The sequence below is a fragment of the Myodes glareolus genome, chromosome 27 (assembly GCF_982192425.1).
Source record: "Myodes glareolus chromosome 27, mMyoGla1.1, whole genome shotgun sequence".
NCBI lineage: Eukaryota > Metazoa > Chordata > Mammalia > Rodentia > Cricetidae > Myodes > Myodes glareolus.
In genome coordinates this window covers 44,220,560-44,236,352 of record NC_142052.1, presented here as the reverse complement: position 1 = coordinate 44,236,352, position 15,793 = coordinate 44,220,560, and the positions used below count along the sequence as shown (strand labels likewise).

General features: G+C 46.3%; 1 protein-coding gene and 1 long non-coding RNA gene across 3 annotated transcripts in view; both read right to left on the bottom strand.

Annotated features, from left to right (window-relative positions):
• Kiaa2012 (KIAA2012 ortholog) overlaps positions 1-13,076 on the bottom strand; it is a 100,744-nt gene extending 87,668 nt beyond the window's left edge. For both annotated transcript variants that reach the window (XM_087902236.1, XM_087902237.1), the window contains exons 1-2: positions 12,721-13,076; positions 10,838-11,104 (exon numbers count right to left, since the gene is read on the bottom strand). In XM_087902236.1, the coding sequence (XP_087758362.1) occupies positions 10,838-11,104; positions 12,721-12,804 (351 nt within the window). In that variant the 5' untranslated portion in view covers positions 12,805-13,076. The remainder of the gene's footprint in view (positions 1-10,837; positions 11,105-12,720) is intronic.
• A 1,032-nt stretch (positions 13,077-14,108) lies between these two features.
• LOC148117711 (uncharacterized) lies at positions 14,109-15,793 on the bottom strand. Its single transcript, XR_015736882.1, has 2 exons — positions 15,671-15,793; positions 14,109-14,619 (listed from the first exon to the last, which is right to left on the bottom strand). It is a non-coding gene; the product is annotated as an uncharacterized LOC148117711 (long non-coding RNA).

The following is a 15,793-nucleotide window of genomic DNA, read 5'->3' as shown; positions in this document are numbered from 1 at the left end:
GTTCCCCAAGGACGTTTAATCTCACCGAGGCACCAGGACTCAGCTCCAGGTAGCATCCCGATAACAGAGGAACAAAAGATGGTTTGAAGCAGGCGCTCCATCGGATGTCCTGGAGAGTCAGAGCTGAGACTAGAGTCCAGCATGCTCCAGCTTGTTAGGATTCAGTGAAACCCGACTCAACGGTCAACACAACAGAGAAAGAAAGTACGCTAGCTCGCGTATCAAAAGGACCAAAGTCTGGAGAGTAATAGGGCTGGTTAAATCAGAGGCTCCATGTCTCCTAAGTTCCACGGGCAGCGAGGCCCTTTATACCTCTGAGAAATCTGTCGCTTCAGTCTTAGAGACACGCTGAGTCTGAATAACGAACACAGGAGACACGGAGCGGGTCCAGAATGCCCTGCAGAATTGGACCGGAGCTTAAGAGAAAGCCTGGTACGGTCTGCACCTGGAATTATGGTCAGGGTGTCTGCATCCACCACTCATGCTGCATCGGGACTTTACGACCACGGCAAGTCTGCAAGCCTTTACGAGTCTCCAAAAGCGGAGCTAGCAGCATGTGAGGTGTGGGAAGTTCATGATATTTACAGTCACACGGCCTAAGAGATTTTGATTTTACAGGTCCCAGAAAGACATTCTTTGGAAATTGGTAACTAAGTGAGTGCACAGTTGTACTCCCTGCTCCACCTCTTCTTGGTCACCTGAGTTACATAACAGCCCACGGCCCAAACTGGGCATTGAACCTAGCGCCTCGCACATGGTACCTAGGCAAACGCTCTACTGCCAACTGATATTCCCAGCTTCACCCTGTTCCCCTTTTTGTCTTGGGATTTTGTTAAGCTGCCCAGGCAGGCTTTGAGCTTTGGATCTTCTTGCCTCAGGAAACATGTGTGTGTGTGTATGTGTGTGTGTATGTGTGTGGGTGTGTGCTGGTCAATGGACAGCTTTGTTTATATATATATATATGTGTGTGTGTGTATGTATATGTATATATGTGTGTATATATATGTGTGTGTATGTATGTGTATCCCCAAACACACACATATGTACATACACATGCACATATATGTATATGTACATGCATGGGTGTGTGCTGATCAATGGACAGCTTTGTTTATATATAGATGTGTGTGTATCCCTGAACACACACATGTACACATGTGTATATGTACGTGTACACATGTACATATGTGTATATGTACGTTTGTGGGTGTGTGCTGGTCAAAGGACAGCCTTGTTTTCTGCTTCCACCAAGCAGGTTCTGGAGTACTGAACCCATTGGCTGAGTCATTTTGCTAGCCTTCCTTCAGGGTTTTCAGGTACTATGCATAAACTCACACGAGCCATGCCTTCCTAATCCTGTTCCTGGGGATCTGGGGAGGGGAGCGCTTGCTTCCTCTCAGTCCTCCGGGTCTCCTTCCTGTCTGCCTTGCCCGTGTGAACACGTGTCATTTCCCCCAGCATTGGAGGAGACTGCAGAGCAGCTCTGAGAACCACTCCTGCTGAGCACGTGTCCTTAGGCAAATTAATTACTTCCCAACCCATCTTGTTCAGCATCCTCAGCAGAAAGAGCGACGGGCCGAGGTGTGCAATGTATTCTAGACTTCTCTCTAGTAGGGGGTCGACAATATTAGCCTTTCTTTCTTCGCCTGGCCAAGGATGGGGGGAACCACGGACAATTGTGAAATCCTTCTTCCTCTTGCTACTGTTTACTCACAGACTCCCAGCTCATTTTTTTTTAACTGAACCCCTTTCCCAGAATCCTTTGCATTTTGAAGAGCCTGCACAATCCAGTTCTGGACAAAGAGATGGAACAGGAAGCTCTTGAGAGCTTCTGGACTATCTTGTCTTCCTCAAAGATGGGATAGATACGTCGGACTGGTGTGCTGGCAATTTTGTTTTTGTTTTGAGCCAAGGTGTGATCTGGATTTGTGGGGGCTGCTAGACAGGAGCCAAGGTGTGATCTTTGGATTTGTGGGGACCACTAGACAGGAGCCAAGGTGTGATCTCTGGATTTGTGGGGGCTGCTAGACAGGAGCCAAGGTGTGATCTCTGGATTAGTGGGGACCACTAGACAGGAGCCAAGTTGTGATCTCTGGATTCATGGGGGCTGCTAGACAGGAGCCAAAGTGTGATCTCTGGATTAGTGGGGACCACTAGACAGGAGCCAAGGTGTGATCTTTGGATTTGTGGGGACCACTAGACAGGAGCCAAGGTGTGATCTCTGGATTCATGGGGGCTGCTAGACAGGAGCCAAAGTGTGATCTCTGGATTTGTGGGGGCCACTAAGACAGGAGACCTCTTCTAGGTGGTTTGAAATCTCACTTCTTCTCTCTAAACCTTTGCTGCAACTGATTGTTCCCTGAGTGTCCACATCTCTGCCTCTTCTGAGATGCTATGGCCTTTATTAATGCAGACAGATGACCCTGTGAATATGGACAAGAATCCCTTGCTGCCCTTGTTAGTAAGTATTTTGAATGCTTCAGTGGGAGTTTGGTTGGGCAGCTTGCTTGAGGTGCAAGGAGTCTCCAAGACAAATCAGGGGTTGGACTACTTGCATATTGTCTCACTTAGCCCTTGAAAGCTGATCTTGGCCCCTGTATGGGTTTCTTGTGGCTGCTATAACAACTCAGATACAATTAGTGACTCAGCTAATACAAATGCATTATCTTACACTTCCAGCAGCTAGAAGTTTGAGATGTGTCTCAATGAACCAATAATATCTAGGTGTGGCTAGGCCTGTGGTTTCTGTTGGAGATCCTGGCAAACTGTTCCCCTAAAGCCTTTGCCAGCTTTTAAAGAATCCTGTGTTCCTTGATTTTCGTCCCTTGCTCCAAGCCAGCAACGGTGAACAGGGTTCTTCTTACACTGGAGTCCTTTTTTTTTTTTTTTTTTTTTTTTAGATTTCTTTATTATGTGTATAGTATTCTGTCTGCAGGCCAGAAAAGGGCACCAGATCTCATTACAGCCGGTTGTGAGCCACCATGTAGGTGCTGGGAATAGAGTTCAGGACCTCTGGAAAAGAAAACAGTGCTCTTAACCTCTGAGCCATCTCTCTAGCCCCCTGAGTCTTTATATTAAAAAAAAAATCCTACCTGGACAGGCAGTAGTGGTGCACACCTTTAATCCCAGCACTAGGGAGGCAGAGGCAGGTTGACCTCTGTAAGTTTGAGGCTAGCCTGGTCTACAGAGTGAGCTCCAGGACAGCCAAGGCTGCACAGAGAAACCCTGTTTCAGAAAAAAATAAAAAAGGCCTCGTAACTTCATCAGGCCCACAAAAGAATCTAAAATAATTTTCCATTTTAAGACCAGCAAGACAAGCACAGTTTTGTAAACCCAGTGTACAGAAGGTAGGGGCAGGAAGGTTTTAGGTTTAAGAGCAGCCTGAACTATAAGAGGAGACCCTGTCTCAAGACAAAACAAAAACAAAACAAAGCACAGGGGCCAGGGGTGTAACTCGGTGGGAGAGACTTGACACGCGTGTCCAAGATCCTGAGTTCAATCCTCAGCAAACCAAAGTCTGTTCAATTAGCAGTCCCAGTTCCATCTGCAATTTCACCCTCTGCTCTTTGCCTTATAATGTAACATACTAACAGGGTCTAGGGATTAGGAAAAAGACATGCTGGGTTGGTGTATGTGTGTGCATGTGTGCGTCCTGGGTTGGTGTGTGTGTGTGTGTGTGTGTGTGTGTGTGTGTGCGCGCGCGCATGTGAATGTGCATGTATGATTTTTCTGCCAACTCCAGTTTCTTTAAGCTCTTCTTTAGTTTCTCTTGGTAATTTCCTGAGTGACACCTGTGTAGTGAGCAAAGCCACCTCATTGAATGAACAGACACATTCAGGGAAGACCAGGATCACTGAGGAGACTGGTTAGGGTGAGAGCTATTCTAATATGCATAATGTGGGTAGACACAGGGCATAATACAGAAGAATGACTGAGAGTAATTACAACCTCTTCTTTTTAAAAGATTTATTTATTCATTATGTATACAGTGTTCTGTCTGCATGTATGTCAGAAGGGGACACCTGATCTCGTTACAGATGGTTGTGAGTTACCATGTGGTTGCTGGGATTCGAACTCAGGACCTCTACGGATGACAACCTATCTTCTTAACCGCTGAGCCATCTCTTCAGCCCCCAGAGTAGTTACAACCTCTTAAAAGTGCATCTTATACATAATGATGGTGGAAAGGCCAACAGAAAGAAAATATCAAAATGCTAGAAATAGCAATATTACACTGCCGGGTTCAAGAATGCACATCATTCTTTTTTTATATATTAAATTTAAATGAAATTTCTAGCAATACGGTTAGATCATATTTATAAAGAGGAAATCTAACTAACTTACGGAACCCACCCATCTCTCTTCTGTATTTTTCCCGAGTCCTCTTTTCCCGAGAGCGTCCTCCACAGTAACCTCCCACTCAGAGGTTACTTGAGAACAGAGAGGGAGACAGAAGGGAGCCTGGGAGGGAGTTTCTGGATGTAGAAAATAAACAGGGCAGCAGGAGGCTGCGGTGGGTTCAGGCTGCTCAGCCTGCCTTGGCTTTGCCAGTCCACCCTCTGCTGGCTTCTTCTGAGACGAGTAATTAGCATGCAGGGAACAGCCTGTTAGCCGCTCCACCTTTAATGAGAGGCTTGCTTGACAGGCTGCCTTTTCCGCGTCTACCAGGCCTCTCCCAGGCCCCTGTGCCTAGCCTTGCCTCTGCAGTCCTGTCTACTTATCCTAGGATAGAAGGCAGCTGGCTGTGCTTAGGGCTTGTATGCCTGCTCAGGGCAGCAGGGTACCAGGAAGGTCAGAATGGCCAGGCCAGCCAGCTGCTACCATCCTGCAGAGAGAGGCCCAGGTTCTGTGTGTAAAAGTCCGCAGGGGGTGAGGAGAGATGCCCAGAAATGCCAGGGCTGGCAGGTAAAGCTCTCCACTATTTGGCCTTCGCCAGATTCTCCAGATGTATTTTGCAAGCCAAGAGTCCATGCCTGGCTGATGCCCCTGTTTCCCTCTGCTTGCTCTGGGCTCCTGCTCACCTATGTCTCTGTTTTTAACCACAAGATTCTGTTTAAATTCTTCTTCCTCCAAGTAGCCGCTTTTCCAGTCAGAGGCAGTCATGGCCGGAAGATGCCCAAAGCACAGACAACAAAGGCACAGTTAGACAAAGGAGATTACTCCAAAGTCACACGCTCTGGGACAGCAAATCAGAGTGCAAAAGTCTGCAAAATGGAGTGTTTATAATACAAAGTATTTCTTCTGACAAAGGGTTACTATCCAGAATATAGAAGGAACTCATAAAAGTTAATAAGAATCTGGTTTAAGAATGGGCAATTAGCCAGGTGGTGATGGTGCACACCTTTAATCCCAGCATTCTGGAGGCAGAAGCAAATGGATCTTTGTGAGTTCAGGCCAGCCTGGACTTCAGAGTGAGTTCAAGAATAACACAGAGAAACCCTGTCTTGGGGCAGGAGGGGGGCAGAGAGGGGATTTATGCAGATACTTCTCAAAAGAAATTAAAACGGGCAAGGGATTTATAAGAAAAATGCATAATGCCATTAGCTGCAGAGACATGTAAATCAAAATTTCAGTGAGAGAACACCTCACCCTGATTAGAAAAACTGTTATAAAGAATAGAAAGATCCAGGGAGATAGCTCATGGAGTAGAAGTGTTTGATGCTAAGCTTGGTAAGCTGAGTTCAACCCTTGGGACCTACATGGTAGGAGGAAGGAACCCAAAAGTTGTCTTCTGAACTACTCATACACACAAAAACACACACAAGATAATGCATATAATTTTTAAAAAGCCGAAAACATAGGGGCTGACGATGTGGTGTTACTAGCATGTCACGGCCTTAGGTTCTGTCTCCAGCTGGACAAGCCAGGCATAGCGTGCTTATCTGTAAACGTAGCACCCTAGAGATGGGAACCAGAGCGACTTACTATGTTACCCAGGCTGGTCTTGAATTTTTGAATTTAAAAGATCTTGCCTCAGTCATCTGGGTACACAGGACTATAGATGCAGGTCACTGGACCGGCTTAATAAGAGGTTTAAGATGGTGCTTACGAGATGGCTCAGTGGTTAAGAGCATCAGTTGCTTTTCCGGAAGATTCCAGTTCAGTTCCCAGCACCCACATGGTGGCTCACAACTGTCTGTAATGGTTTCAGGGGATCTAATGAGATCTTCTGACCTGGAGGGCTCTGCATGCATACATGCAGAAAAACATGCAGTGATCCACAGACATACATGCCAGCAAAACAGCCATACTAATAAAATAACTGAAAAATTATGCAAAAAGAGAGGTTAGGACAAAGTCTAAGGGAAGCTGTGAGATGTCTCAGCTTGAACATTTGATGGAATGCTAACTCTCCTGGTTTGATCTCGACACACAGTATACATGCATCTAATTATCACACTGTACCCCACAAATACATACAACAATAACTCAATAATAACACAAGAATCAGAAAGCTCCCCCTCTTTAATTGTTCCACAGCATAACACTAAGTTATACTTCAGTTTGTCTCAAAGATTGCCTGTATTATGTCACTGAGACATGAATTCTTCACCAGGATGTGCCCTCCTGTTGGAAGGACGTTGTGGCTCCCCACGACAACGCTGGCCACAAATATGATCATTTAACCCCTATCTACTGGTTATCTGCTATCTGCTGGGCGTTGTCATGGCTACTGGTTGGTTAGTTCTTAGCTCAGTTGAATCGGGGAGACCCAGTGTCTCTACAGCTGGCTCCATGAGCCCCAGTTTTGTAATTCTTTTTTGAAGTGTGGAAATAGATGGTTGTAATGGCTGTGCGATAATGTGAATGTATTTAGTGCCAGCATGTTGGTCACATAAAAAGGGTAAGATGTGTGTATGCTTTAACACCCTAGGAGAATAGTATAAACCTTATAGAGAATTAAATAAGGCCGCCATGCAATTAGAATGATAACAGGTGCAGCAATTCTCGGTATTAGTCATTATTATAAATATTCTCCAGAGTCAGGGAGATGGCTCGGTAGACAACAGTGTTAACTGTGCACACCTGATGACTTGAGTTTGAGCCCTGAAACCCATATTGAAAAATCTGGGTGCTTTAGCATGCCTCTGTAATCCTGGCATGCTCTGGGGAAATGGGAGGGAGAGACAAGAGTGTTGTCTGGGAGCTTTGGGTCAGCTAGGCTGGAAAACGAAGCCCAGCAGCAGAAGCAACAAGGAGGATGCTGGATTGGCAAGGTGGAGGAGGAGAAGTGACTTACATAAATTATCCTCTGATTTCTACGTATGTTTCATGATGTGTGCGTTCTCACATTCAAGCACATACACACACGTGTGGTAAATGAGAAAGAAAAAAATTAAAATGAATAAGTAAATGAATAGTCTCTATTATCCTCTCTACAAGGGAGAACCAATAGATGAAAAATATAAAGCCTAGAAAAGCAAAAGTCCCCTGGACCACCACATACATAAAGCAGGGCATGAAAATGTTACCTGTAATCTGCCTAGATTTTAATGAGAACCTGATTCATTTCCTAAGAATTGTAAGTGGTTTGTGTAAGGAATGTACTGGAAGACTAATGTCTCCTCCCTCCCCTCCCCTCCCCTCCCCTCCCCTCCCCTCCCCTCCCCTCCCCTCCCCTCCCCTCCCCTCCCCTCCCCTCTCCTCTCCTCTCTGTTTATCTGCCTCTCTCTGTCTCCGGATCCAGTTCTCTCCCTCTCTCTGTCTCTCTGTCTTTCTGCCTGCCTGTCTCCTTGCTGGCCCCCCTCCCCCAGTGCTAAGGAGATTGAGGTACTAACTCAGGATTTCACACATGCAAGGCAAGTACTCTTTCCCTGAGCTGCACCCACCCCTCACCCCCAGCTCTGCTTCTTACAAATATTGCCAGAACGTGGGAGACACAGGTTTCCCCAGAAGCAAGCAGTGTCTGAAGTTGAGTAGAACTTTAGAACAAATTGTCTAATCTCATATTTCAGCTGCATAGCTTAGGTGTACGATTTGGGGTAAATTATTTAATTTCAAGTCCGCAGTTTTTTCCTCCCACAAACGCCCATATCATAGGTTTGTTCTGACTGAGTGACATCCCATAGATAAAATTCCCGGTACAGATAACAGCCAGAAAATGTTAGTTTGTAGCTGGGGACACAGCCCAGTTGGTAAATACTTGCCCTACGAGGATGGAGAACCGAGTTTGGATCCCTACACCCACATAAAAATGCAGGTAACAGCACCTGCTTATAATCCCAGCACTGGGGAGGCCGGGACAAGAGGATGCCTGGGGCTCACTGAACAACCCTTCAAGTCAAACGGGTGAGTTCCAGGTTTTGTGAGAGGTTTCTCTCTCAAAAGTAAGGTAGAGAGTGACTGAGAAAGATCCCTGATATTGACTTCTGGTCTAACAATTCGGTACTGCTGCAGGATTAGAGAATGAGGTAGCCCCATGGTATCAGTGGTTTTATAAGCAGAGGAAGAAAGGCCTGAGACAGCATGCTTGGTTTGGCTCTCAGAATATTTGACTGCCTCGGACATGTCATCAGATGTGGAGCAGATACGAATGCCAGGCACTTGTACCAACCAGCTGGCATAATCCCTATTCTGTATAAATTACCCAGCCTGCTGTACTGCTGCATTCAGTGCCAGCAACAGAAAACGGACTAAAGTGTATATACATCTATCTATCTATCTATCTATCTATCTATCTATCTATCTATCTATCTATCTATCTATCTGGGTTTTTTTTTTTTTGACACAGGGTTTCTCTGTGTGGTCCTGGGTGTCCTGAAACTCACTCTGTAGACAAGGCTAGCCTTAAACTCATAGATCCACCTGCTTCTCTCTTCTGAGTGCTGGGATTAAAGGTGTGTGCTACCATGTGTGCTAAACACGGAGGGAGGAATTTATCCTCTGATCTCCAGACTCCTGCCATGGCAGACACACCCTCTAAACAAACAAACAAACAAACAAACGTCAAACACAGAAGGAATTTGATTTAAGGTATTGTTTACAGGTGATTGGAGTGTGCAAAAGTTAAATAGATATTGAGGCAACATTGAGATCCACAGTCTCGGGGAGTTGATTCCACCCTTCTCTAGAAGGACAAAGGGAAGAGCAGGGTTGAGGGTCACCCACAAGAGTCTGGAGCAGGTGTGGGATTGCAGGTGTTTCTTGTCAACTGGGGCAGAATGGAAGGGGAACTCTGCAGGCTTTTCCCTTCTTCCTCTCCTGGTCTTCTCCCAATGTGCCCTACTGGCAAAGAGCTGGGATGTTGGCACAGATGTCTCTGGAATTGTATGGCGCCTGTGTTCAACCCCATAAACAGAGCGGATCAAGAGAACAAACGGGCCAGGCACAATGACCTCTGGAGTCCCTTCAAGTTCATAGACAGTAGGATGCCCATGCTAGCCGTGGAGAGGTCGGCAGACCCAGCTTTGGATCCTGGTTCTGTCACTCACTGACCTCAGCAAGATGCCTAACTCCTTTAAACTTTAGTTTCCTTGTCTGCAAAAGAGCCAGCATGGTGCTAAAGCAGGAAGATCAAATATTGGAGACCAACCTGGGCTACATAGTGAGATCCTGTCTTTAAAGGATAGATACATGTGAATGAGGAAGGTTGCTGAGAAAACCTGCATCTCACAGGGGCATTGGGACAATTAAACTAAACAATAGCGTAAAGTCACAGTAAACATTTAACAAATATTTCCCTTTCAGCTGAGAATTTATGACTTCGTGGTAAAGGGCAGAGGGGTATTTGGTCAAGGCCATTATGTCTCTCTACTTCAGAGAGGGAGGGGACAGAAGAGGTTTTCCTTTCGGAGGGTCTGCAGGTGGTAGGATATGTGATTAAGATGCCTGGTAACCACAGTGGGAGACAAACTAAGAAATGCTGAAAGCATGCACAACCAATTCACACAGTGCTTGTCACACAATGGAGATGTCATCCCATTGGTTGCTCTGAGAGGCTAGTTTCCAATGCGCCATGGGATGTGGATACAAAGGAGGAAGCCGGGGTGTATTTTTTCCCCGGGGAAGTGTAAGAAGATTGTGAGGTGGCATGTTCTGTTTTGAAGGATGTGTAGGAGTTATCCAGAAGCATGAGTTGAGAAAGGGGTTGCTGGGGCTAGCTAGTCTGCATTAGGAGAGGATTTGAGGGGTCCATCATTGAGACAGTGGGATGAAGAAGTGGGACACAGGGGTAGATACAGAAGAGAGAGCCAGTGTGTGAAGGATCTGCTATCAAAAGCTAAAGTTTTATTGGGACTGAAAGCCTTTGAAACTAGGGAGTAACCCACCCTTCCCACCATCCTCAATCGAGAATTTCAGGGTGACACATATTCTCAGACTCCTTTAGGGCCTCAGCCAAAGGGCTGATGCACGTGGTTTAGAAAGCAGGGGCCATGCATGCATGTCAGCACACCAGACAGAATGAACCAGAGGACAGCAGAGATTCCCCTTAATAGTAAATGCAGGATGGAAAAAGTAGTTAGCTTCTGCTGATGCCAAAAGACTCAAGGTAAATAGTTAAAGAATTCTCATTTCCACCAGCTAGCAGCATTAGAGGTTGAATTATTATGCCCGTAGCTGTGAGGCAGGGTTTCATGGGTTCTGATTACAGTCTGGTGTAAAAAGGATTTTTGAGTCCCTGTAACTGAAAGAGAAATATGAATTGATAATACTGGAGTCCTTTTGCTTTTGAAGTTTTCCCCATAAACTATTTGTGAGCCTCATGACAGTAATTCTTGGCATATAGACAAAGCTGGAGATCTGAGGTTCAGGCCTTCCCTCCCTGGGGACCAAGAAGTTGCATTCAAAGCTGCAGGCGCATTTCTGAACACATCACCAGCACCTTTCCCAAACCCACCTGTCTCCTTCCATAAGCCAAGATGGCTTCTTTGAGGTCTTGAAGCGTGTGCAGTTCAAGGTCTGGCTTCTTCCGGCGACCTCTTCTCCTCTCTTTGGGTGTCCACACTGACACAGCTAACCCCTCTGAGTACAGGATCAGCGCCCCCTTTCTTGTGCTGAAAGTCTTAGGAAGGAAGAGGCCCCAGGAGGGCTGGCTGCCACTGTCTCCATCCTGGGGTTTGTTGACCAGGACATAGTCTTCCGGGGACTTCCAGTTCAAATAGTCCTTTAAGGAAAGAAAAAGATGCCTTGATTGAGACACTGTGGGAAATCCTTCTGTAACCAAAACTGTCTGTGAAAAGTTTTCAGCTTTCAAAACTGTATTTATTTATGTGTTGTTGTGGGAGGACACTTGTTTGTTTCCCGGCTGCCCAGACTCCAGAAATAATCACACAGAAACTATATTATTTAAATCACTGCTTGACCCATCACTTAAGTGTATTGCTAGCTAGCTCTTACATCTAGTATTAACCCATTTCTGGTATTTTATATTTTACCACGAGGTTCGTGGCCTACCGGCAAGGTTTCACCCTATCTGTCTCTGGCGGTGGCTCCACGGCTTCTCTCAAACTCCACCTTCTTTCTCCCAGCATTCAGTTTAGTTTTTCCCCCGCCTAGCTAAGTTCTGCCTCGTTATAGGTCCAAAGCAGTTTCTTTATTAATCAGTGGTAATCACAGCACACAGAGGGAAATCTCACATCAGTTGCGTACACACATGTCCAACCAAGTGCCATGCCGTGTAGAGGTCAGAGGACAGCGTGTGAGGTCAGTCTCTGTCTTCCACTTTCTGCAATCCTATCCATACCTACATTTAATTAAAAATAATAAAAGAAATCCTAAAACGCTCACAGAGAAAAAACCCAACACAATAACAAAAGTTAGTAGAATTTAGTGCCCAAATCCATCTTATTCCACGCAACTTTCAGGAGATCCGTGGCTGCCTACAGACTTTCTGGAGAGCACAGTACAGGCTACCGGCCAGTTGCATCTCCTGGTAGGCAAGCAAGCAGTCAGAACTATCAAGGACGGCAGATGACTTGGCAATTAGACTTGGACTAGTAGCCAGTTTAAATATGAGAAACTATTCCAGCCCACTACCATTTCAGCTACGCACAGAGAGCCTACCTATACATTCCAGATCGAGGAACATTGCCTAATTTGGCTATATATAGGAGCCTATAAAGTAGTTATATACTTTGTAAGTGTATGCCATCGGCCACTGAAGTCCTTTGAAACTTTATATATATCTTTTAACACAGTGAAGGTCAAATGTCATGGCAAGCTACCACAAGGATAGAGCTCTCTGTTTGACTTATGAAGTTACGAAGGACCCCGAAGTGTTTATTGTTCTTGGTGGGCCTCAGCAGTGAAATTATGCCACCTCTTTAAAAAAAATCTCCGAAAATGAGATGCGTTTTGTCCTCCATGAAATATGAATCCTGCGGGTTGAATTCCACAAAGTTCAAAACAACCACCCAAAGGCAAGAAAACAAAAAACAGAAAAACCACCAGCATTTCAGCCGCCGAGTACAGCTCCTGAGAGATAATAGCAGTCAGTTCTAATGTCTCCCACAGATCAGGTGGGAATTCTGGTCTTGAACCAAATTTTCAGTCTCCAGATAATCTAGATTCTTCTTCAGGCTCAAGCAAAGGCAGTAGGGCGTGGGGTGAGCCAGGCAGGCTGTTACTGTGGCAATTATGGGGGTCAGGCAAAAAGGGGAAGTTCTGCCAGTGACCTCCACCATCTTGACTCCAGCATTCACTAAAACACAGCTTGGGAAGACAGAGAACCCCTCCCCATGCTCAAAATGTGCCCCCCCCCCGCAAAGTTCTAAGACTCACCTCTGGTTCAAAATAGACTTCCAACTTCTGTTTGTTCTGGACCAACTTCCCGTGTCCCCGGCTCAGGAGAGAGAGACCGAGCATGTTTCTTCCCTGACTACACCCTCTCAAGAGCAGTTCATCTCGGTTTTGAAGGCTGAAAACTGGTCACGCCTCAGGGTTTCCAAAGCTCAACAGCAAACCAAAGGAGACCCTGAACATTGGGCCTTTTATGAAACGTATTTCCCCTCTCACGGAAACCCAGGATCTTCCAGCTACACAGTTTAGACAGAGCACATCTTTGTGGGGGAGGAGAGCGGAATTGCAAGGCTCCTCAGACAGTAGGCTGTATACGCCGGGCTCCTGTGAACCCGTGTTGTGTCCCTGAGACCTGGTTGCTTTGCTACAGACCACAAGGATCTGCAAATCTGGGCCAAGGCACCACATCCTTCTCATTGTGAAGGGAGGTTGTTTCCTGGTTGCTACGGTAGCATAGGGAAATGAAGTCCTTTAACCCAGGCAAAGGCGCTGCTAGTTTTCTTGCTGGGGTCGGGGTGGGAATTTGTCCACTGGACATTCAAGGAACCAGACCAAGTCCTGGGGGTAGGAGGTGGAGTGGGAAGCCGTGTTGGGGTGTCTTTTTCTTGCTTTTAACAAACGTCTTCCCTTTCCCTTGACATGTGAGCTAGTCACTGTCAGATATTAACAGACTCAGGGAGTTCTCTAGGTCACCACTTGTGATGTGTCCCTTGGCTGTGCCCCAGGACCCCCTGAACTAGACAGGAGGCTTCATTTTACTAATGGCTGCTTTGTGTGAGTGACTGGGTGAGTGACTGGGAGACAGCGGCAAGTTCTGACTTTCTTTGCATTTCTGGCTCTCAGTGGGGGACATTTTATTTCACACACACACACACACACACACACACACACACACACACACACACACACACACACACACACACCCCACTCCTACACCCCCCACACACCACTCCCGCACCCCACACACACCGGGACCATACAACGCCACCTTTGGGCCTAGAATGTTAAATGTCCTGCAAGGTGTGACTGTCTTGCATAATGAATGTCACTTGGCACCCTTGCTTGCTTCTCTTTGATGCTGACACTGTCAGCACTAAACAAGCCATGGGGGCCAGGAAGTCAGAGGACCCTGTTGCTGGTTAGGACCCAGTTTTGACCAGGGAAATCGAACGGCTTGTGTAGGTGCCCCCTGCTGGTTGGTATTCAGAAGCGCACCTACCTATCGGTTCCCTCTCTGAGGAGCCTTCTCAGGGCTCCACCGCAACGCCACGCTCCCCCCCCTCCCCCAGGCAGGCTCAGACCTCCTAGCGTTAGACCTCACGCTGTGAAATGAGATTGAGTGCAACTGGGGAATTAAAATCTTGACCGCAGAGGTTCAAAAATGAGTTTAATCAAATTAGCAGTGAGGTAATGCTTCGCACTTGAGAAGCTGTAAACAAAGCAAAGCAAAATAAAATAGCCAGTATGGATGAGGGACGCGGAACTCAAAAAAAATTCTTGTCCATTTAAAACGGCACACCCTTGCAGAGCTGTGTTGGCACACACTGTAATCCCCGTAAATGGGAGGCAGAGGCAGGTGGATCTCTGAGTTCCAGGTCAGACTGGTCTACACAGTCAGGACGGCCAAGGCTACACTTTTTTTTTTTTTTTTGAGAAACCCTGTCTCAAAAAACAAAATAAAGCCCAAAACAATAATAATTAAAATAAAATGGTTCATCCTCCACGAAAAGTGGTATGACTGTTCCAAAAAAAAAAAAAAAAAAACAGGCATATAATCAACACATTGTCCTGTAAGTCTGTCCGTGTTTGGGTATATTCCTCAAAGGAGTTTCTGGAAGCAGACACTCGGATTTTTCTTCCCCGTGTTCATAGCTGCACCAGCTGAAACAGTTAAAACGTGAAATTGACTCAGTTACCCACGGACACACAGACGATTGAACAAAATTCGACGTATGTAGATAATAAAACATTATTTAGCCTTAAAAAGAGAAAGAAATTCAGAAATGCACTACAATCCGGATGAACCTTGAGGACATGCTAATTGAGCTAGTGACAATACTGGTCAGGTATGGGACGGTGTTACCTACCTGACCTATGTAGAGTAGTCTGACTCACTGGACCAGGAAGGGGGATGGGGGAGGAGGAGAATGGGGGGGGGGAGATGGGGTAGCTGGAGATGGGGGAGGGTGGAGAAAATGCAAAGTTAGTGTTCTGTGCAAACTGCCTTCAGGAACATGAAAGCCTTCTGGAGAACGCCTCTCTCCTTAACATAACCATAGGGTGAATGCTCTCAGTTCTAAGGAACGGTTAACTTAAATCTGGTTAAAAATGATAAATCTCTGTTCCTTATCACAATTAACTTTTTTCAAATATACAGCAAAAATCCGAAAGCTGAACCAAACACTTGTCAATCCAAGTGGTCAGCATAACCTGAAATGATCTGCTCACAACGGGTGGGACAAAATCCTTCGAAACCAGGGCTCTAAATAGTTTCCAGGGGTCTTAGGCTACAGAGGCACCTATTTTCCCCTTCAATACCTCTCCAAAATGTAAAGAAGACCCTTGATAAAGCTTTGCAGGTGGTAACTACAGCCGAGAAGAAGCCCTAGTCTAGAAGAGTACCTCTTCCCTGAAAGACAGCTGTGTTCAAAGGGGTGGAGGACAGAGGGTGTTGGGGGGGGGGGACACGGATGGCGGGGGCCCATGGAAGGCTACAGACAGGAAGGGTTAGGGTGGGACCTGAGAGGGCAGAAGTTCAGTGGGAAGATAGAGGGGGGACGGATGAAAGACGACATTACAGGAGACACACACATGGTGAAGGGATGACCTCCTGGCGGTCAGGGCCACGAAGGTCAGGTACACACTGACTTTTATTCCCTAGCCCTTTCCCTTCCTCTCTTTTAAGACAGGGTCTCGTAGATCCCAGGCTGACCTTGAAATTGCTGCGTTAGCCGTGGTGATCTGGAATTCCTGGTCCTCCTGCCCACTTAGGCGGGGTTTTCAAAGCAGGGAGGCGATGTGATTCCATCTGGGGCTTTTGAAAGGGAAGTCTGAG